General features: G+C 39.4%; 1 protein-coding gene across 4 annotated transcripts in view; it reads right to left on the reverse strand.

The window, feature by feature from the left end:
* slc39a10 (solute carrier family 39 member 10) overlaps positions 1-23,172 on the reverse strand; it is a 66,994-nt gene that overhangs the window by 18,508 nt on the left and 25,314 nt on the right. For all 4 annotated transcript variants that reach the window (XM_057852607.1, XM_057852610.1, XM_057852609.1 and 1 more), the window contains 2 exons: positions 9,741-9,818; positions 3,439-3,614 (listed from right to left, as the gene is read on the reverse strand). In XM_057852607.1, the coding sequence (XP_057708590.1) occupies positions 3,439-3,614; positions 9,741-9,818 (254 nt within the window). The remainder of the gene's footprint in view (positions 1-3,438; positions 3,615-9,740; positions 9,819-23,172) is intronic.

Genomic DNA, 23,172 nt, shown 5'->3' on the forward strand with positions numbered 1-23,172 from the left:
TCCATTAATTCGTTCCACAGCCCGAAAACCTACACAAAATCCTTAATAAATGCTCCTGGTACTTTTGCAAATAGCAATTACACAGAGAAAAACAAATAAATTATTATATTCCAATTTTTATTCATAATTGTAATAATAATAATACCTGTAATAATGTAACGAATCGGGTTCTAATGTGGCGGATGTGCTTTGCATGGTGTACCTGAACGCACCGCGTGGCTGACTTGACAGAGAAAGAGAGGGACATTTTACTTTCAATTTGTTCAACTGCGGCGGACAGTAGGCATGTTGTGTTGCACAAGTTCTGAAAAAAAAATATTAAAAACCTGACGAAGCTGGCAATTTTATGGCGATGTTACCACAATAATAATTGTCAACTTTACTTATAAAGACTGGCGAACGGAGGCCGGAACAGGACCGTCGAGATTGTAGACATTATACGGCTGTATTGTCGCGCAAATTCACGACGTGCGCACCATGCTGATATTTATCTATTATTTCCATCTTCATTTCAATGTTAAGCGTCACCTTTTTTTTTTTTTAACCACCTACACTAACATTCTTGGAACCTATGTTGATTTCTCACCAGAAAATCTGCGCGTCCGTCTCGTGGGAAAACAAAGAAACTCCGGTGTTTTCATAAATCGTCGTATTTCCAGTATGTCGTCGAATGTAGAAACAAATGGCGAGTCAAATTTTACGATGGATGTCAAAAAGATCGTGTGTCGAAGCGATCGTATGTTGAGGTACCACTGTAAACTGGAACTTCAATGCTCACGTTGTTTTTACACAAAAAAATTCTTGTTTCTAAATAATTTGTTTGTTGCAAATGCTCCATGTTAATACCGTTGTTCTGCCAAAATATGCTACACCGGCGAAACGTCTTATCAATGACGAATTTGACACCCTAAGTTCTACCGTGCGCTTTCAGCTTGTTTTGTCTCGATGTATACAGGACGAACTTACTAAAAAAAATACCTCATGAAAAAATGTAAACATGATATAATTAATACATATCAAATGAGGGTGGTTTAAAATTAAATACACTACGTGACTAATGTGGTCTACAGATAAACACTCTGCTTAAAAGCTACCACAAAAAAACACAATGCTCTAAAGCTATCAGGAGAAAACACATGCCATAAGTGTTTTGAGGTAAAAAAAAAAAATGAATGAAAACAAAAATAATAAGTACTCGCTGCTTTTAACTGAGGATTGGTAGACGTTTCGAACACCGTTTCAAAATAAGATGTGTTCTTGGGCACGTTGAAATGTGAAAACACGGTACTACAAACTAAATAAAGAGTCCAAGTTTGAACTTGTTTTTGTTTTTTTTGTTTTTTTAAAACTATTTTTATTTGCACAAATATTATCTATAAACTGTGCAAAACTTTATTGTTGATGAAAATACACCGCAAGTCTAATGCATAATTATTATTTTTTAATATGTCCTCCATTTCGACCTTATGGAAGTGGTCACCCTAAAGCAGGGGTCGGCAACCCAAAATGTTGAAAGAGCCATATTGGACCAAAAAAAAACAAATATTTCCAGAGCCGCAAAAAATATTAAAAGCTTTATATAAGCCTTATAATGAAGGCAACACGTGCAGTATGTTTCTCACTATATTAGTCTACTATCAAAATGGCTACAAATACTTAATGAGCCTTCATGATTACGGCTAGATTCATACCGCAGGTCTTAATGCACAAATCCGATTTTTCTTCATATCTTTTTTGGCGTATCCGTTCAGACCATCATTTTCCACTCACTCCATACATGTAGTACGCATGCGCACTAATTCGCAGTCCGACACGCGCTGGGCAAACTGACCCGCATGCGCAGAAGTTTGAAAACAAATGACTACACAAGCTGGCTCTAAGTCATTCCAGGGTGATATTTTCATTTCCAAAAAGAGGATACAAATAAAAAACATAAATAATCCCCGTTTAGTCTTATATTCAACGTTTATATGGATTGATAGAACGCGTGCACACACATAGTGGCAGTTTGCCCTGACTCTCGGCCATGTATGCAATCTTGAAATATTGCTCATTTTGCACAAAGAAAGAAAACTGAGCATTCTCAGGCTTACCCTTGTTTTCCCCTATTTTTTTAATGACTGTTGTCAAACCCACTTAAAAGCGGAGTTCAAGATAGGCACTAACGCTAATTCGCAGCTACATTGCTGTCATAGCGCACGTCTCTCGCTCTTTACTGACGTAATTGCTGCAAGAATTTTGATTTGGGAGACTTGACAGTTCAGACCCAACCGCATTCCGGAAAAAGGTGGCCCAGATTGGATTTTAACCACATACGAATGTGACCTTGATTGGATTTGAAATGGTCCACTTTTATGCGACATGTCCCGTTCAGACAGCCAATTTAACGCCTAACACAAGTCGGGAAAAACACGATATAAAAAATCGGATTGTGCATGTGGTATGAACCTAGCCTAAATGTTTATTTTCCCTGCAGTGCATCCTATAGAGAATGACTCACCATGTGACTACTCTGTTATAGGTGGCCGCCTCAAGTTTAACTTCATTACAATATTCATGAATCAGAAGATTGTTTGTGTCATGTTTGTCCTCCAACAGAAACCATATTAAAACAAAAAATATATTCCCCACCACCATCATTTTCCATTTTCAAATATATTTGAAAAAGCTCCATATAGCCACTAAGGCAACACATGCAGCTCTAGAGCCGCAGGTTGCTGACCCCCGCCCTAAAGAGAAAGCCGTTAACACTCAATGGATTTTATTACATTAGTATTTGTTCTCTTTAGTAAGTTAGCAAGTTTAGTAAGCAAACTTGAGTCTACTTCAAGTACTACAGTGGTATGAAAAAGTATCTGAACCTTTTGGAATTTCTCACATTTCTGCATAAAACCACCAAATGTGATCTGAGCTTTGTCAAAATCACACAGATGAAAAAACTGCTTTAACTAAAACCAACCAAACATTTATAGGTTTTCATATCTTAATGAGGATAGTATGCAAACAATGACAGAAGGGGGAAAAATAAGTGATCCATCGCATTCAAAATTTTGTGGCTCCACATTTGGCAGCAATAACTTCAACCAGACGCTTCCTGTAGCTGCAGATCAGTCTGGCACATCGATCAGAAATCATTTTATTTTTCATCCTTCTGTCATTGTTTACATGCTATCCTCATTAAAATATGAAAACCTAAAAATATATGGGTAGTTTTAGTTAAAGCAGACACTGTTTTTACATCTGTTTGATTTTTGACAAAGATCAGATCACATTTCATGGTGATTTTATGCAGAAATGCGAGAAATTCCAAAAGGCTCAGATACTTTTTCATACTACTGTAAGTGAGAATCAAATTGATTATTTAAGTTTGACTCGACTCCACTTGTGATTCGAGTCTCGTCTGTTCTACGCTCAACTTTTATTTCCTGGTCAACTCACATGAGGCAGCAAGTGAAGGAGAGCGTCTCCGCTGAGCGTGCCTACAGCCAGGGCAACCAGGAACGTGAGCAGGAACTTGAAACAAGCCTGCTTAAGAATGGGCACCAAAACCACTCCCAGGAGGGACAGCAGGCTGATGATGGTGATAGACACGAAGCCCCAAATCCATGTCCACACTGTAGAAAGAAACAACAGCATACCTCCACTTACTGGTTTTTCCTCGCCTCACATACGCAGCTACAAGAAAAATATGTACTCCCTTCTAAGTTTTCACTCCACATGCCCTTGTAATGACAAGGCCTAAACCGAGAACGTTTCAAATGATTTTTCAGCAGAATTCCATTTTTTTTCCCCCTCTGTGTGTCTGCGTTCAACGGCGTTGATGGAAGACAGAATGCAGAGCGGCGTGATAAAAAGCTACGCTATCATTTAAAGTGTCAAAACAGCACAAGGCCAAAGTAAAAAAGTTTATGACTTTTTGGTCACAGAGGACAAAATGCTTAATGTAGTATGAAATTCAATGTCATGTGTTTGCTAAACCGAAGCTGGATCCTTCACCAGTGACATTTGGCTATGGGCTTTTATTGACTGAAACACAGCACGCATTGAATGCGCACACACTATTGGCGTGAGCCAGCAACAGCAGAGAGAACAAACATTCGCCATTGATTCAAATAAAGGCATCATTTAAATCCACAGTGCGCTGTGAGCTATTGTTTTTTTTCTTAATTAAAAATTGCCAACTCAATATGCAGAATATTTAGACCATATTTGATTGTCCATGTGCTCAATCTAAGAGAAGTTTACTGACACTTTTGAAAATTTATGAAAAAAAAAAAAGTGAGGATTTTGACATTTTGACAAGCCATGAAGCAAAGTTATTTCTGCGACTACTGTGGACAACAACTTTGCACATACACAGTGGGGCACATAAGTATTTAGTCAACCACTAATTGTGCAAGTTCTCCCACTTGAAAATATTAGAGAGGCCTGTAATTGTCAACAGGGGTAAACCTCAACCATGAGAGACAGAATGTCGAAAAAAAAAAACAGAAAATTACATTGTTTGATTTTTAAAGAATTTATTTGCAAATCATGGTGGAAAATAAGTATTTGGTCAATACCAGAAGTTCATCTCAATACTTTGTTATGTACCATTTGTTGGCAATAACGGAGGCCAAACATTTTCTGTAACTCTTCACAAGCTTTTCACACACTGTTGCTGGTATTTTGGCCCATTCCTCCATTCAGATCTCCTCTAGAGCAGTGATGTTTTGGGGCTGTCGTTGGGCAACACTGACTTTCAACTCCCTCCACAGATTTTCTATGGGGTTGAGATCTGGAGACTGGCTAGGCCACTCCAGGACCTTGAAATGCTTCTTACGAAGCCACTCCTTTGTTGCCCTGGCTGTGTGTTTGGGATCATCGTCATGCTGAAAAAACCCAGCCACGTCTCATCTTCAATGCCCTTGCTGATGGAAAGAGATTTTCACTCAAAATCTCTCGATACATGGCCCCATTCATTCTTTCCTTTACACAGATCAGTCGTCCTGGTCCCTTTGCAGAAAAACAGCCCCAAAGCATGATGTTTACACCCCAATGCTTCACTGTGGGTATGGTGTTCTTCAGATACAATTCAGTATTCTTTCTCCTCCAAACACGAGAACCTGTGTTTCTACCAAAAACTTCTATTTTGCTTTCATCTGACCACAACACATTCTTCCAGTCCTCTTTTGGATCACCCAAATGCTCTCTAGCGAACTGCAGACGGGCCTGGACGTGTACTAGCTTCAGCAGGGGGACACGTCTGGCAGTGCAGGATTTGAGTCCCTGGCGGCACATTGTGTTACTGATAGTAGCCTTTGTTACTGTGGTCTTGTTCTTGTTATCATTTTGACGCCGCGGGGTGAGATCTTGCATGGAGCCCCAGATCGAGGGAGATTATCAGTGGTCTTGTATGTCTTCCATTTTCTAATAATTGCTCCCACAGTTGATTTCTTTACACCAAACGTTTTACCTATTACAGATTCAGTCTTCCCAGCCTGGTGCAGGTCTACAATTTTGTCTCTGGTGTCCTTCAACAGCTCTTTGGTCTTGGCCATAATGGAGTTTGGAGTGTGACTGACTGAGATTGTGGACAGGTGTCTTTTATACCGATAATGAGTTAAAACAGGTGCCATTAATACAGGTAACGAGTGGAGCCTCGTTAGAAGAAGTTAGACCTCTTTGACAGCCAGAAATGTTGCTTGTTTGTAGGTGACCAAATACTTATTTTCCACTCTAATTTGGAAATAAATTCTTTAAAAATCAAACAATGGGATTTTCTGTTTTTTTTCCCACATTCTGTCTCTCATGGTTGAGGTTTACCCATGTTGACAATTACAGGCCTCTCTAATCTTTTCAAGTAGGAGAACTTGCACAATTGGTGGTTGACTAAATACTTCTTTGCCCAACTGTAGAGCTTGCATTGACAGGTTTATCCAAGGTGTGCATTTACGCTGCACTCGCACTGCCATATATCCAAAATCAAAGGTGGGTAGCAATGCATTTACATTGACCTGAGTAACTTTTTGGCAAAAATGTACTTCTATGAGTAGCTTTACAAGGCCATACTTCTTACTTGAGTAGATTTGTAAAGAAGAAACACTACTCTTATTCTGGTTCTTTAGGCTACACACTTTATTCTACAGTCATGTGAAAAAATTAGGACACCCCATTAAATATTCAGTTCTTAATGAAGAAATGTTTACATATCAATGTCTGATCTTGTTTTTCTTTATCTCTGGAAAAGAATGATTTAATTGCAGGTAAACAACAAATATGAACATTGTTTTACTCATTAAACCAAATTTATCAACAAAAATGCATATTCTAACTGAGGAAAAAGTTAGGACACCCTACTACTTAATAGCAAGTGTTACCCCATTTGACTGAAATAACTTCAGTGAGACGCTTTTTGTAGCCATCTATCAGTGTTTGACATCGGTCTGAAAAAAGTTAGCCTCACTCCTCAATGTAGAATACTTTCAACAGTGGCCGACTGTTGAAGAGAGAAAACACTATGGTGAGATCAAAGGAGCTGTCGGAGGCCTTCAGGAGGAAGATCGTAGACAGTTATGAGTCTGGTAAGGGATTTCAAAAGATCTCAAAAGAATATACAATCAGCCATTCCACTGTCCGGAAAATAGTGTACAAGTGGAGCACATTCAAAACAACTGCCAACATGCCCAGGTCTGGCCGTCCAAGCAAGTTCACCCTGAGAGCAGACCTCTAGATGCTAAAAGAAGTCTCCAAAAACCCTAAAATGTAATCACGCGACCAACAGCAGGCTCTTGCTACTATTGATGTGAAAGTGCATGCCTCTACAATCAGAAAGAGACTTCACAAGTTTAACCTTCATGGGAGGTGTGCAAGGAGAAGCCTTTGCTCCCCAAGAAGCACATGAAGGCCACACTACTGAGGTTTGCCAGAGTTAATGTAGACAAAGACCAGGACTTCTGCGATAATGTTCTTTGGACAGATGAATCTAAAATTGAATTATTTGGACACCAGAACAGAGGACATGTTTGACATAAACCCAAAACAGCATTCCAGGACAAGAACCTCATACAAACTGTGAAGCATGGAGGTGGAAGTGTCATGGTTTGGGCATGCTTTGCTACAGCAGGACCTGGCCAGCGCACCATCATAGAATCCACCATGAATTCTATTGTGCAGTAGAGGGTGCTTGAGGAACATGTGTGATTATTTGTGAAAAAATTCAAGCTGAAGTGAAACTGGACCATGAAACATGACAATGATCCAAAACGTACCAGTAAGTCCACCAAGAACTGGCTGAAATGGAGGAAATGGAGAGCCAATGGCAGAGTCAAAGCCCAGATCTTAATCCCATTGAGATGCTGTGGGGTGACTTGAAACGGGCTGTACATGCAAGAAACCCCTCAAACATCTCACAGCTATAAGTATTCTGCGTTGAGGAGCGGGGCAAACTTTCTTCAGATTAATGTCAAAGACTAGTAGATTATTCCAGCCAAAGGGGGTAACACTAGCTCTTAGCTGGTAGAGTGCCCTAACTTTTTCCTCAGAATAATACAATTTTTATTGATAAATTTGGTTTAATGGTTAAAACAATGTTATTTTTTGTTGTTTACCTGCAATTAAATTACATTATTTTGCAGAGATAAAGAAAAACATGATCAGAGATTGATAAAGTGAACATTTCTTAATAAAGAACAGAATATTTAATGGGGTGTCCTAATTTTTTCACATGACCGTATATATTTAGTTTTTACTTTAGTTTTGCCAGAGATGCCGAAAGTGGCTCTACCAGTTTCACCAATGAGACGTCTCAAGAACAATCAAATGACTCCATTATACCAATCAGACGTGACATTAAAGTCTAATGAACACAAACACAAGCTTGCAGTCGGAAGTCTGATGATCAAGTCGGACTGTTCAATCACGTGGTGTCTATAAATCCCTATAAAAAAAAAAACTTTTGACATAGTCAACATGACTCGAAAGCGCGGGTTTAACCAGTTTTTTTGGCACTGGTAGACCAACGAAAACTGGAGATATGATCTTGACATGCTCTTTGGGAAGGTGACGTTTCATTTCTGTCGGAATCCGATGATTTTTGTGTATTTATTTTATTTACTCCGCTACTTTGGGCTACACTAAAGTTGTTACATTTTTAGAAACAAAAATTTCTTAACGACTGCAATCTGGCATGTGGCTCTTGACTAACCCGAATAGAGATTTGCGTACGTCGCCCTCTAGTGGTTGGCTACCATTACTGTGGTGTTTGCACACCTATAGCAGCCCAGCGTCAGTCAATGTAAACAGTAATGTTAGCTGCTGTTGGATGCGTGCAGCGCGTGGCAACTCTTTGGACAGCTCTTTTTTTTCTTTTCTTTTTTTTTTTAACGAGGAAAAGGCCGCCTGCTGAGCCAGAAGAGGACCATACAACCAAGTCCATTATGCATAATATGCGGCTAAAAGCTAGTAAACGAGGCGACAAAAGCGAATGCACTGAAAGCATCATACCTCGTGGCAAACCGTATTGTTAAAGCCATAGTGGAGAGGAACTCATTATGCCTGCGACCAAAGGTATTTGCCATCAAGTTTTAGGAGAGGCCACTGTTAAAAATGGTTAATTCAGCGTATGGTTACATTTTCACTGCACTCAATGTTCGTTTTAACCCGTCGTGCTGTTTTATATTTACTGTAGTTTTCTGCCAGTCCAGTGAGGCTTATTTGTCAAATTATTTGGGTTAATAGGTAACACTTTATTTGACAGCGCTGTCATAATTGTGACATGACACTTTCATGGGCATTAATGAATGCTTATGACAGATGTCATTAAGTATAATCCTGCAAATTATGTCACTAAACTCGATTTATGTCCAGATCTTTTACATCTATTCAAAAGCGAGATCATTTGCCGGATGACACAAAATAACATCCGTCATAAGCATTCATTAATGCTCATGGCAGTGTCATGTCATAATTATATTATATTATAATATGACAGTCTTATAGCGCAACTGTCAAATAAAGTTTCACCAAATACCATAACAATTAAGAAACAACTGGAAGAATAACTGAAGAAATAATTAGCACAGAACATGAATTTTGATTGTTATACACATCTGTTGCGCTGCAGCGCATGCTAGCGGGCATGTTGGACGACAACAGTGTTGACAGCAGGTGGCAGCAGAGGTTGACTGGCTCCCCAAAGGGAGCAGTGATGGCCAAATGAACTTTCTTGAAGCAATGAATTCAAAGCTTCATGGTGGTTAATTTGATCTTATGATATTCTTATGATGCCAGTCAAATTAAGTGTTACTGGTTTGATATCTTTTGGTGTAAATACCACATAATACAGTGAGGACAGCTGCGGCTTATCTGTGAACAAATGCTGTTTTCGTGTCAAATTTGGTGGGTGGGAGCTTATCGTCAGGTGCGCCTTATAGTGCGAAAATTACGGTAGATGAAGTTGTGCTAAGAAAAAAATATACCATTGTTTAAAAAAAAAAACATTGGACATTTTAAGCAGTTACTCATAATGTTACTCATAACTTGAGATTTCTTTTCAAAGAATACTTTTTACTTGCACTTGAGTACATTTTTTGGATGGCTACTTTTACTTGAGCAATATAATTTTGAACTAACACTACTCTAACTTGAGTACAACTTTCTGGCTAATCTATCCACCTCTGCTCATATCACAAGGCACCACAGTAAAGGATTTTATGTTCATCTTAAGTAAACAATGTGAAAAGAATGGTTTGGGAACTCACGTGAATATGCTTTCTCCTGCTTGAGGACCTTAGTTCCGATGCTGTTATTCGAGGGACTTCTCTTCTTAAAAATGCATTCTGGGGGAGAAAATGAATGAAAATGAATACTGCTGTTATAAATACAGTCTTTATTTTGGATTATAGTTGCCTCATTCAGATCTACCTGTGTGTGTGTTTCTGTCCAATATGAACCAAACAAAACTGATTTGTGTCAAATGAACTACACAGGTTGCTGGAGTGTATTCTGTTTTACATTGACAAATCTCTTTAACAGTTCTGAAGAAATTGTTCCAATGTCCTTCTGCCACCCCCAAACCATGCAGTCTGTGCTTAGTTATGTTTGACTAGCAATGCCACAAACCTGAAGCATGGCACAGCGGGATTAGAAAAAGGACAAACCTGTATTCTTGCAAGTCCACTTGTGTCACATTTAAGGATACATCTCGAGTAAACACATCGCCAGAGGCTGAGAAATGACTAATAACTGTAAAAATCACAGTGGCAGACACACCGCCTCTCCTCGTCAAATGGACCCCAGGTGGGGAAGTTTGCGAGCAGATGATGTGTCTTATGCCTGACAAGAGTGGTCTTTAGAGAAAGTGAATCAAGCTGTCACTGTCTCATTAACCAGCTGTAGGATTAAGACATATTACTGTGAAATATTTCCCCTGGCAAAAGTTCTCGCACCCAAAACAGCCTGAAGTATCTCTTGGCAGGAATTGGTCATAATGTGTTGATCCCATAGTCACTAGCCACTACAATTTGGAGAGCTAGCATCTGGATGATTATCCACGGGACAACATTGCCCAATGAGGAAAAAAAAATGATGGAATTTAAGTCTATGGTTAAAGCTAGTAGGAGTATGGATGAGTCAAAAATTAAGAAGCGTTTTGTTGATGAGTCAACCGCGTCATTTTTGATCAAGTCATGGTAAAATAGTCTTTGCACGAAAATTCCCGTGCTGTCTAAATACTGCACAATCTTCATCATCTTAAAAAATTGGGTTATTCTTAAAGGGAACCTCAATCTTAAAGGCTTGTAGGCTCTTATAAGTCACAACAGCTTTCTTTTACAAAAACGTTATTAGAAGCTCATAAATTGTTGCCATTGATTAAAAAATCTAAAACATTTAGTACATGTTTTGACCTACGGAGGGCGCCATGTTTTATGCGCACAATGGACGCTAGGGGTGATGACGTTCTTGGACTGGACTGGGATAATAGCTTTGCTAGCCAGCTAGCAAGCAAAGCTAGTATGATGACTGGCATGATTTTGTCACATTCTGCTGCTGGTCAGATTGTTTTGTTACAGAGCTGTGGGATGAGTTCCTGATGCCGTACCTGCATCCAATTCCAGATCTTCAGCAGTGTCTAAACCGATCCTGGGCAGTTTGCCAAGAAATTGACTTGCTGCCATTTGACAGTTTGTATATACCTTCCCTGCTAGTTGTCCATTGCCTTGTTTTTTCGTTTGTTTGCCTCTCACTGCGGTTTCCCCTCAGGGTTGTTTTTTTTTTCCTTCTTTTTTAATTGATCCTGACCAACTGTCACAGACCCTTTTTTGTTTCCCTTTTCCCGAGCGCGTTTTTGTGTGTTCAATACGCAATCCCTTAGTACGCAATCCCTCTGTTATTCTCGTCTGCTTTTTGGGGTCCTACATTGCTTCCGCATTCGCGGACCGTTTGTTGGTTTTCATTAGAGGATTTTAGTTACAGATTGCAGCTAATAGATTGATAAACAATACACATATTATCGATGTGGTCCTTGTGTGTGTGTTACTTAATCTTGCAAACAATTTGCTCTTGAACACTTTTTTTTCTTCCTGCATCCAGTGCGGAGTCCGCAGCTGTCACTGTCACTAGACGAACACTACCAGTGTTCTGCAATTCCTTCCTACGCGGCGAGACGTCCAAGACATGCGCACATCTTTTAAAAGTGGCGATTATTTTCTATTTTTGTTTTTATTGAGGCTATTATCTTTTCATTGCCTCAAAATACTTTTTGCATGTATTTCCCTCTCATACTTTGCTTGAAGCCACCGCTGGACTGGCCATCGGGCATACCGGGCAATTGCCCGGTGGGCCGATGGCGATTTTGGGCCGGTCCTGAATTTTTTTTTTCCCTAACGGCATTAATCACATTGGTACACAAAACTGGTAGATCGGCCCATCAGTCAAGATTGGTTATGGGCTGGACCAATTACAAACGAGGGCCGATGCCCCCTCCCTCTTGATCAGAGGTATCAGATATACATTAATCAGACATACAGAGAGAGGAGATAAACAAAATGGATAACTACAACAAAAGGAAAGGAGGCGCGGAAAAAATTAGAGCTAGAAAGAGACAAGCCCTTCATGCGGATGCCGCTAAATGTGTTAAAATAACACAGATGTTTGCCGGTGGCGGAGCTTCCTCTTCAGTGACAGCAGCAACCGCAGGTTACGATGGCGGGGGTGGCCATCAGGTGGATGAGGGGAAGGGGAGGCAGGAGGGGAGACCCGCGGCCGCCGGCGGTCCGAGTGGAGGGGAATCTAACTTCAGGTAAGAAGTGTTGAACTGCAGTCTGTCTGGTTCAGACATGAATTAAGCGTGGGTGTAGTTTATTTTCATTGCGCTCGCTAACTCTTAACACCGCCAGTAGTTATAATTAGGCCGTTAAGCAATTTAGCTAGCTGTGCATGCAAACTAACATGATGGGGTTTCTCTAATGCTGGACGGTTTCTATGATGCTATTCTAGTTGTAATTATGTTAGTGCTTAAGTAACTTTATTTTATTAATTTAGTTAGTTAAGTATTATCTCTATTTGTTAGGTAGTTAAAAACTTTATAAGGTCGAGCGGACGCGCCGGCGCGTCCGAGCACATAACTTTTTTTTTTTGTAAGACAACACAGGCAAGATCTAGCCTGGTAGTTTCCATTCAAACTTCTGTCAAAAGTGCGAAATCTCAACTATATGACAGTTTATGAGTGGTCTCAATTGGCCAAGTTAAACCATATTTATGATAAGTCGATCACTCCATACTTTTCATGATTATTTGTTTCACCTTTGAAGAGATTGTGCTATACGGTCGTATGATTCAACTGAGTAAAAATACCAGCACTGTGATCATCAGAGCAAGTCCATCAGGTGACATTCTTTTACACCTCTGTCTCCTTTCACTTTGAAGGTTCCCATGTTTGAGGAAGCATTTGGTGTTGCTGTGCAAAGTGGAGGTTCAAGGTTACTGTTTATTGATATGGTAAGCACATTATTAGTCTGTGAAAATATCACTTAATTACTTCTGCTAAGTTGGTTTGTTTGTGTACGGTATAATTCAAAAAGTTATGGACTGATCTTAATGAAATTTTCAGGAAATGTCCACTCTGGGACAAGGAAGAGATGATTTAGAGGTGATCCGGATCACTGTCTTGATCCAGGATTTTTTTGAAGGATTCTTTATCATTGCAGGAAAGGGCGATTTTCAGCATATGTGTATGCAACTCCAAGAAAATTGCCCAGATTGCTTGTATAAAAAAAAAAATACAGGACATGGCCATGGTAGTTGCTATGAAATGACACATTATGATTTGAATTCTGCCAATATTCTGGGTACTGTGATCCAGTACATGAGAAAAATAGGGGCTTATCACATTTTTTTGACACAGTGAGGTAACAGATGAGGGTACAGACATACAAACAGGTCTGTGCTCTCTGAGTGTTTTTATAGTTACAGTCTGTAATTTACACATTTTAATATTCATCTCAACTCTGTGTCCTATTTTTCAGGATCCCATCATACTTTGTTCATTGTTTGTTCAGGAGTTTGCCCTAAGTGAGTACTATATGGAGTATATGATGCAACTATTTTCCCAGATTTTTCTAGAAACCAGTACTGTGATCATACAAGTCCATAAAGTGTTATTCTGTATCACTTATCTTCCTGTCTCCTTTCACTTTTTAAAGGTCTCTGTGTTTGAGGGCCTATTCTGTGGATATATTTATTTGCACTTTTATTGATGCAGTAAATAAATAGTCTATGAAAAAATCACTAAATCTGTCATTTATTCATTTTAATATATTCATCAATGATCATGTCTCACCTCTATTCCGTATTAATCCCTGTCCTAATTTCAGGATCCCATCATACGTTGTACATTGTTCAGGAGGTTAACTAGACCATGCAGCCTTTTGATATTCGCTAAGTACTGTATAGAATATTGGGACTGGAAGGATGGTGTATGTTTAAGTTTATGTTTAAGTATATATACACCAACAAGACAGTGTGAAAGCATTGTCACAAGAAAGTTTGTTTTCATTCATAGGCTTAATTGTCTTTCCATCAATACCTGGTGGGCCGGTCTCGGCTCAAAATGCCCGGGCCGATTTTTTGTCCCAGTCCAGCCCTGCTTGAAGCATTGTGTTTTCTTGTGGTAGCTTTAAAGCAGATTGTTGACCACATTAGTCACGTAGTCACATGTAAACCATCTTTATTTGATATTACTACTTAAGTATTTTCTTAAGGCATCATTAGTATGTCCTGCCTGTAGGCATCTAAACCAGTGGTGTCCAAACTATTCCACATAGGGCCGCAGTGGGTGCTGGATTTCATTCCTACAAAACAAGATGACATCTTTTCACCAATCTGGTGTCTCACAAGTGTAATCAGTTGATTGCAGTCAGGTGCTGCTTGTTTTAGCATAAACTTCATTGGTTAAACTGTCTGTGCTCCATTGGTAGGAACAAAAACCAGGACCCACAGCGGCCCTTGCGGACAGGTTTGAACACCCATGATCTAAACAAAACAAGCTGAAAGTGCAAGGTACTACTTTGGGTGTCAAATTTACCTCTTGTAGAACGTTTCGCCGGTGTAGCACATTTTGGCAGAACACCGGTTTTGACCGGTACTCTCGCCCCTGCTCATCCAGTCTTTCCTTTTCATTTTGCTTTTGCTGCTCTTTTTTGAAATATCAACAGTGCTGTCATGGTCATTAATGCTGAACAGATGACATGTTTATGTCGCTAGAATCATACTCTGGAAGCCAGGGAGCGTAGGCAAGTGATGTCAACGCCCTGTGACGTCAACATTTATCTTTTAAGATTTACAAATCTTTCTATCCGTGGTTCCCTTTAATGCCATGCTTACAGGACTTGCGCGAAATAAACATCAAAAACAAACCTTGTCTTCTTAAAACCTTGTCCTGGCAAAAAGCAGCAAATTTTTAAGTTTTGTTTTCTATTACATTACAAGTACAGTTAGATATTATTCCAAATGTTGCACTTGCACTAGGTTGTCAATATGCAATAAATTATACATAACATATAATCAATATTCAACGTTTATTAAGTTAAGTAACATTTATCTATGTTATGTTTGGGATATATGCCAATGTTAAATAGACACAAGAAGGCAACAAGCCATCAGCATGAGGTCCTTAAAGAAGCGTGAAAAAAAGTCCAGTTTAAATTAGGTGCAGGACGGTTTTATATTACAGAACAGGAATTTTTTCCGTATTTTATTTATCATTACTTTATTTCAAAAGCAGATGCCTTAAGCAGATCCTACCAATCTTTCTAATCCGAATATAATCTTCATTTCCATCTTTGGGAACTTTTTATTCAACAATTGTACAGTATCTCAATTTTATCTAATGATGCAATACAGAGTACATGAAAGCAAGTTACTATGTCAAAGAGCATATGTAGTAAATCAGCATTGATCTTAAACAATATGACGATGTTGAAAATAAACGTTTAATTATGTACTGTATTCCCCCACCAGTTGTCCACCCCTACCCCCCAGTATTGTTGCATCCTTAAGTGGAATGCTCTGATGCTGAAGATGGTGTACGTAAGTTTTGATGAAAATTGCAAGTTACACCTTTGTGCATGGGAGATTGATTGCAAGGGACTAGACAAGATTCAGTTTACACTTTTACCGTTTTTACAATGTCTTGAAAGACCATGTCATTAAGATACAGAGAGCAAAAGATAACACTGAGTATCACGAAAAAATGACAAACAAAAGCAAAATTAGAAATGTGGACATAAGACAATTGGCACAACTAAACTTTGAGTGCTGTCGGGATTTTTTCCCCCATTCTTTCTAGACATCTTGACGTTCCTCTCTGTTGGGCCACAAATTTTCATTCATATCACGTTGGATGTCCTCTCTTGCTATACAGCATGGAAAGACTCTTCTTGAATGCCTTATCCAGCCTCTGGCATCTGCTGTGATGTCACTGCATGCTGCATTAATGGCATCAAGGAGTCATCTGAGTGTGAGACTGGCGATCATACACCTGCCATCTCCATGTGGAGAAAAATTCTTCTGTGGTATTGAGGAATGGGAAGTATGGGGGGAGGACCTCCATTACCATTCTGTTGTGGGTTGCAAACCATTCCCTGATTATATTGGTGTGGTAGAAACTCACAGTCACAAACGATTCGAAATTTTTGGCAGGGTAAAATAAGTTGCGTAAAATAAGTAACGAAAACGCTTAGAAATAAACACACATGTTGACATACAGTATTCTGACAACATGTTAACCCATTTTGCATGTATGCAATGAACTAAAGACTAAATGTTGTGGGTGGTGAGACTATTGAATGGAGACCCATGACAATCCATTTCGACCATCATGACATGCAGCTGATACTGTAGGAAACAGCTGAGAATTGTACAAATCATTTGCATGAATGTACGAAAACATCTGTAAGTTGTTTAAAGAAATTAGAAACTGCTTTTTTGAAGTGCACTAGTGATGCAATGTTTTGAGGATTGAACAAGTTTTGAGAATTTCAAGTATGATCTGAGGAATGTTCTAAAGCAATTGAGAAAAACTAATTGCTATGGTATGTTATGGCTGATAAACAATCATGGTGTTTCTATGTACTGTATATTCTTTTTTAATCTATTTTCTTTTCACATGCAAAAAAAAGTTGTGTTTGTTTTATATGTAAAATAATCCCTTATTAGGGCAGCAGACCACATCTATACGTTTATGAGTGAACCTCATCGTGAGGAAGTAAAACATCACAAAATTTTCTCTATCCCTCATTTTTTCTTTTTATTGTTGCCCGCATTTTTAGTGCGCCTCGAAAAAGCCAAGGGCTATAGTTGACTGCTTTCTAATTTGTTGCATCAGGAGAAATGTAGAAATGCTGAGAGGCAGATGAATACGATTTTGACAGTACATAACAGGAGGTTTACACTCAATGCAGCTTGCGTGCATACCACGCTAATTATCCGATCAGCGCTGTGGTTTTTACTATGTAACGCTTGCGCCAATGTGAATTTTATTTTGCAGCTGGTGCTGATCCACTGGTCCGCATCCTCTCTCCAATTATGACTCTCCTGTGAGCTGTGTCTCAGGAAAAATCGCGTTGGGTGTCACTTATGCCTTCCTAATTGGCACAGCACAAAAAAGGGGCAATCTGGGACCGCCACGAAAACAACTGCAAATTTTCCGAGCTCTCCCGCAGATGCTGGCAGGAGGTAAACGGAAGAAAGCTCCCATGGCGTCTGGTGATGCCTTTGGATGAATCTTGCTAGAGTCCAGTGCCTATGGTTTGTCACTAATAAGGTGCTATTTTTGCCCTCTTCTACTCAGTCACGACGACTTTCTTGTTAACATTTCCATTTTTATGATTGTGACATAATGCGGCCTCTGGCGTGTTTGATACAGGTAGATCCATAAGAGAGTGGGACTTGCTTTTTAATAATAATAAAACAGAAATGGATATATGGTGACTGAAAAGAAAAGGGTAATTTACAATTCCCAAGTCTTCAAGAACACCAGTAAAAGTTGCTAGATTTGTTGCCAGTTGCTAGAAGGCTTGGAAAAGCCACTAAATATCTTGACAAAGTTGTCAATTCTTCTTGGCTATGCCCCAGTCGTCATGGTAACCAAAGCCAGAGAGAACCCATGAGTGAGGCGCAAGGATGAAGTTGTGGCTGAGAAATAAACTGTCTGCCTCAGCTACACCAGTTGGTGCTCCTGCTGCTTTGAGCTTGTTTCGTTGTATGGTTCCCCCAGGGGCGTCACTAGACCTAACACAATACTAGGGCACAGCGGGGCATTGGCGAACGAGCAAAAAAAATTTTTTTGCACTTATCTAACATAAAATGTCTGAAATAGCATTTTACATTGAATATGATCAAACCAAAACACGTTTCTGTAAAAAAGTGATTTTTGTTTTTCTACTTTGTCTGTACAGAAATGAGGATAATCACTGTAACCAGCGATGTGTCTTTCAATAAACAATCGTTCATGAATACGTTCATATTTTGGGCAAACGTAAACTGAATGCAGCATATTTTTGTTTCATGAATGTTACTGTCAACACACTCATTCTAGCGGTTGTGAGCGGCGTTCATTACCTCGTTCGTTGTCAAGTACCGGTGTTGTGCAGCAAAGATGTGACTACTGTGGTATGTGTGAGTTTTTCGGCTATCACTGTGGATAGGTTAAGCCGGCTCCACCCATTGACAAAGGGAATTTGGAATTCACAAGCGGTGCCCAAACCCGCATGTATACCAATAGTGCTGCTGCCATGAGAGGCCATTGGAGGGCAAGTTAGGGTTCAGTGCCTTGCCCAAGGTCACTTCGACAATGGGCCGTCGTAGCCCGGAATCTAACTGCTGACGGTTCGGTCCCAGGACAACTTGAGCTCCCGCTGTTCCACGGCTGCCCTCTACTGCGGTATATGTGATGTAATCTTTTTTTTTTTTTTAATGCACCATAACTCTCGCGCACAGATCACTAGATATTAGAGGTAAGCGAAATTTCCGATTCTTATATTATTCGCGATTCGGCTAAGGAAGATTCAAGAACGATTTACAAACATCCAAATTCCGATTATTGAAATATGCCAAGTAAAGCAGAACTAAAACACAGAGTGGTCTTCGGGACGCAATGAGGAACGGACCGAAAGTAAACATCATGCTTGTCATTACCCAGGTAATGACAATGCTCAACTCAAGGCTCTGGCTCAACCCATGTCGCTAGATTAAATAAAACAATAATATCTGACTGCTGCCAACAGTCGCTACGCCCACATAATGCTACGGTAGATATCACATGTATAAAGAACCAGATGCGAAATGACAGACTCGGCGGCGTTAGCAGCACGTGTATAGAAAACTAGATGCAAAATGGTGGCGTTAGCAGCACATGTATAGAAAACTAGATGCAAAATGAAAAACTTTCCGGCATCAGTAAATAACCGCCATCTTAAAGCAGTACGCTTCCCTGGAAGGCTGTTGTAGCAAACCTTCCAAGCGAAGCTAATTAACTTTTTATCTAAAATACTCCTAAATTGGCAAAATCTCAACTTGAATCCATCTTTAAATGATTAAACCGTTTTAAAACTTTCACATGTCGAAAGTAGACAGAAGTGAAATTATGGAATAACAGGAGCAATTTTAACTACTGATTCACAACATTAAATTAAACGAATGAAGTTTAAAGCAGCTAATACAGAATGGGGACTTGAGTATTTTATTTACTGTTTTGAACTGTTGATTTGATACTGACATAGTTGTTTATTAAAGCCTCAGAGGATTTTTGTACATTTTTTGTAAATAATGTAAGAGACATTGAAAGCAGATAATAGTGGCCATCAATAATTGATTCATAATCGAATCGTAGCCTCTGAATCGTAATCGAATCGATAGGTGCCCAAAGAGTCCCGCCTCGACTAGATATCATATAACAGAACAGTGATTTCCCCCATTAATTCCCCCAAATCTCATTCCATTGGCTGTGTGAACCAATGGTGATCATGGGACACGTCCACATACTACATTCATGAGTTCATAATTAGAGCCTTTCCAACAAAACTGTAGGTAAAAGCATCGGCTAAAAACGCTATAAAAACAAGCCTTAATAGCGGAAACCTGTCCAACCTGGCAACTCAAGCTGGCTGAAGCTGTCATGGCTGTGTTGTTTTAGCAAATATGGCAGCTTTGTTCCCAAAGCTTTTATGGCGGCAAATATCTTTTACATTCAGTTGGACTCCAAGTATTATCAAAAGGTGGTACATAAACAAGTTACATCATAAACATACTTCTGCAAGATGAATACGGCATGAATAAATACTTAACGGCACGGGGAAGACGCGGTGAGAGAGCAGTGTGCAGTCAAGTTGAGCACAGCCATATTTTTTCCTTCGTGTGCGTCCATGACCAAACGCAAGTACATATTCCTTTATCAAGTTTTTGGTGTTTACTTTGTAATCGCTGCATTCGCGGCCGTTTGTAAAGTAATGCGCATGTACAGAACCCGCAAAGTTACCATTTTTGATGGGGTGCAAAATCTGACAAAACACTGGCCCAGAACCAACATTTAGGTTTTACAAATAGGTCGTTACCTATGCGGATTTGAAATTGAATATGAAGATAAATCTGACACCGTTTCAGTGTTTAGGTGGATAAGATTTTTGCTGTCTGTGGTTCTATATCAATTCTGTCAATAGTAGCTTGCAGCAATTACTGGGGAGAAGAAAGAAAAAGTTATTTTTTATTGAACCATGAACTTATTTCAAAATTTTTAATAATGAACTATAAACCGAACAGTTCATTTGAAAATTTGTGAACTGCGATTTGAACTAGTTTATGTAGAAAATGAAGTTAAAAGTGGTTTCATGTTGCTTAGGCTGGTTACCCATCTTACCTCTCTCATTCCTCCTTGCTGATTTATACGTGCAGCAAGCAAGTAACTTTCTAATAACCATTTGCAAGAGTAATATTGTTTAGTTCAAATAGAAATAAAAAATAATGCATCTTGTTACAGATTACACAGACTGCAGTAATAAAACTTGTAAAAGAGCTAGAAATTATGACGAGCACACATACAAAATTGTTAGAAGTTACAGTGCCTTGCAAAAGTATTCGGCCCCCTTGAATCTTGCAACCTTTCACCACATTTCAGGCTTCAAACATAAAGATATGAAATTTAATTTTTTTGTCAAGAATCAACAACAAGTGGGACACAGTCGTGAAGTGGAACATTTATTGGATAATTTAAACTTTTTTAACAAATAAAAAACTGAAAAGTGGGGCGTGCAATATTATTCGGCCCCTTTACTTTCAGTGCAGCAAACTCACTCCAGAAGTTCAGTGAGGATCTCTGAATGATCCAATGTTGTCCTAAATGACCGATGATGATAAATAGAATCCAAATGTGTGTAATCAAGTCTCCGTATAAATGCACCTGCTCTGTGATAGTCTCAGGGTTCTGTTTAAAGTGCAGAGAGCATTATGAAAACCAAGGAACACACCAGGCAGGTCCGAGATACTGTTGTGGAGAAGTTTAAAGCCAGATTTGGATACAAAAAGATTTCCCAAGCTTTAAATGTTTAAATGTTTAAATGTTGTCCTAAATGACCGATGATGATAAATAGAATCCAAATGTGTGTAATCAAGTCTCCGTATAAATGCACCTGCTCTGTGATAGTCTCAGGGTTCTGTTTAAAGTGCAGAGAGCATTATGAAAACCAAGGAACACACCAGGCAGGTCCGAGATACTGTTGTGGAGAAGTTTAAAGCCGGATTTGGATACAAAAAGATTTCCCAAGCTTTAAACATCTCAAGTAGCACTGTGCAAGCCATCATATTGAAATGGAAGGAGCATCAGACCACTGCAAATCTACCAAGACCCGGCCGTCCTTCCAAACTTTCTTCTCAAACGAGGAGAAAACTGATCAGAGATGCAGCCAAGAGGTCCATGATCACTCTGGATGAACTGCAGAGATCTACAGCTGAGGTGGGAGAGTCTGTCCATAGGACAACAATCAGTCGTACACTGCACAAATCTGGCCTTTATGGAAGAGTGGCAAGCAGAAAGCCATTTCTCAAAGATATCCATAAAAAGTCTCGTTTAAAGTTTGCCACAAGCCACCTGGGAGACACACCAAACACGTGGAAGAAGGTGCTCTGGTCAGATGAAACCAAAATTGAACTTTTTGGCCGCAATGCAAAACGATATGTTTGGCGTAAAAGCAACACAGCTCATCACCCTGAACACACCATCCCCACTGTCAAACATGGTGGTGGCTGCATCATGGTTTGGGCCTGCTTTTCTTCAGCAGGGACAGGGAAGATGGTTAAAATTGACGGGAAGATGGATGCAGCCAAATACAGGAACATTCTGGAAGAAAAGCTGTTGGTATCTGCACAAGACCTGAGACTGGGACGGAGATTTATCTTCCAACAGGACAATGATCCAAAACTTAAAGCCAAATCTACAATGGAATGGTTAAAAAATAAACGTATCCAGGTGTTAGAATGGCCAAGTCAAAGTCCAGACCTGAATCCAATCGAGAATCTGTGGAAAGAGCTGAAGACTGCTGTTCACAAACACTCTCCATCCAACCTCACTGAGCTCGAGCTGTTTTGCAAGGAAGAATGGGCAAGAATGTCAGTCTCTCGATGTGCAAAACTGATAGAAACACACCCCAAGCGACTTGCAGCTGTAATTGGAGCAAAAGGTGGCGCTACAAAGTATTAACGCAAGGGGGCCGAATAATATTGCACGCCCCACTTTTCAGTTTTTTATTTGTTAAAAAAGTTTAAATTATCCAATAAATTTTGTTCCACTTCACGATTGTGTCCCACTTGTTGTTGATTCTTGACAATAAATTAAAATTTTATATCTTTATGTTTGAAGCCTGAAATGTTGCGAAACGTTGCAAGGTTCAAGGGGGCCGAATACTTTTGCAAGGCACTGTATATCCAAAAGAGGCAATTAATTCTTACAGATTGGCTCTAATCATGGTCATACAAACAAATAGGAATAAATAGCTTCAGTATTGATACAGTTCAAATACCTCATATCATATGAACACAATAATAGAGCGATTGATTGCGAGCCTCTCACTCAACTAGCATTTATTTGTTTATTTATTGCCAGTTAACTAAAAGACGGCAGCTATTCTGCTGCTTCAATTTGTGACCAGAGTAGTTTACCACCGTTAACTGCCTGATACGTAAAGAGTACCGTAATTTTAGGACTATAAGCCGCTACTTTTTTCCCCTCATTTTGAATCCTGTGGCTTATAGTCCAGTGCGGCTTATTTGTTAATTTATTTGGGTAAATAGGTAACACTTTATTTGACAGCGGCATCATAAGACTGCCATAAGACCGTAATAATTATGACATGACATTATATTGGCCATGAATGAATGCTTATGACTAGAGATGTCCCGATCGATCAGGTCCGATCACGTCATTTTCAAAGTATCGGAATCGGCAAAAAAATATCTTATGACAAGTCTTTAGGCGCCACTGTCAAATAAAGTGTTAACAAATTCCATATCTAGCAATTAATGAAACAACTAGACCAGTAACAGAAGAAATAATTAACACAGAACATGAATTTTGATTTATTTACATCTGTAGAGCTGCAATGCATGCTAGAAGGCATGTTGGATGACAACAGGGTTGACAGCAGG

The sequence above is a fragment of the Corythoichthys intestinalis genome, chromosome 12, assembly GCF_030265065.1.
Source record: "Corythoichthys intestinalis isolate RoL2023-P3 chromosome 12, ASM3026506v1, whole genome shotgun sequence".
In the NCBI taxonomy this organism is placed as follows: Eukaryota; Metazoa; Chordata; class Actinopteri; order Syngnathiformes; family Syngnathidae; genus Corythoichthys; species Corythoichthys intestinalis.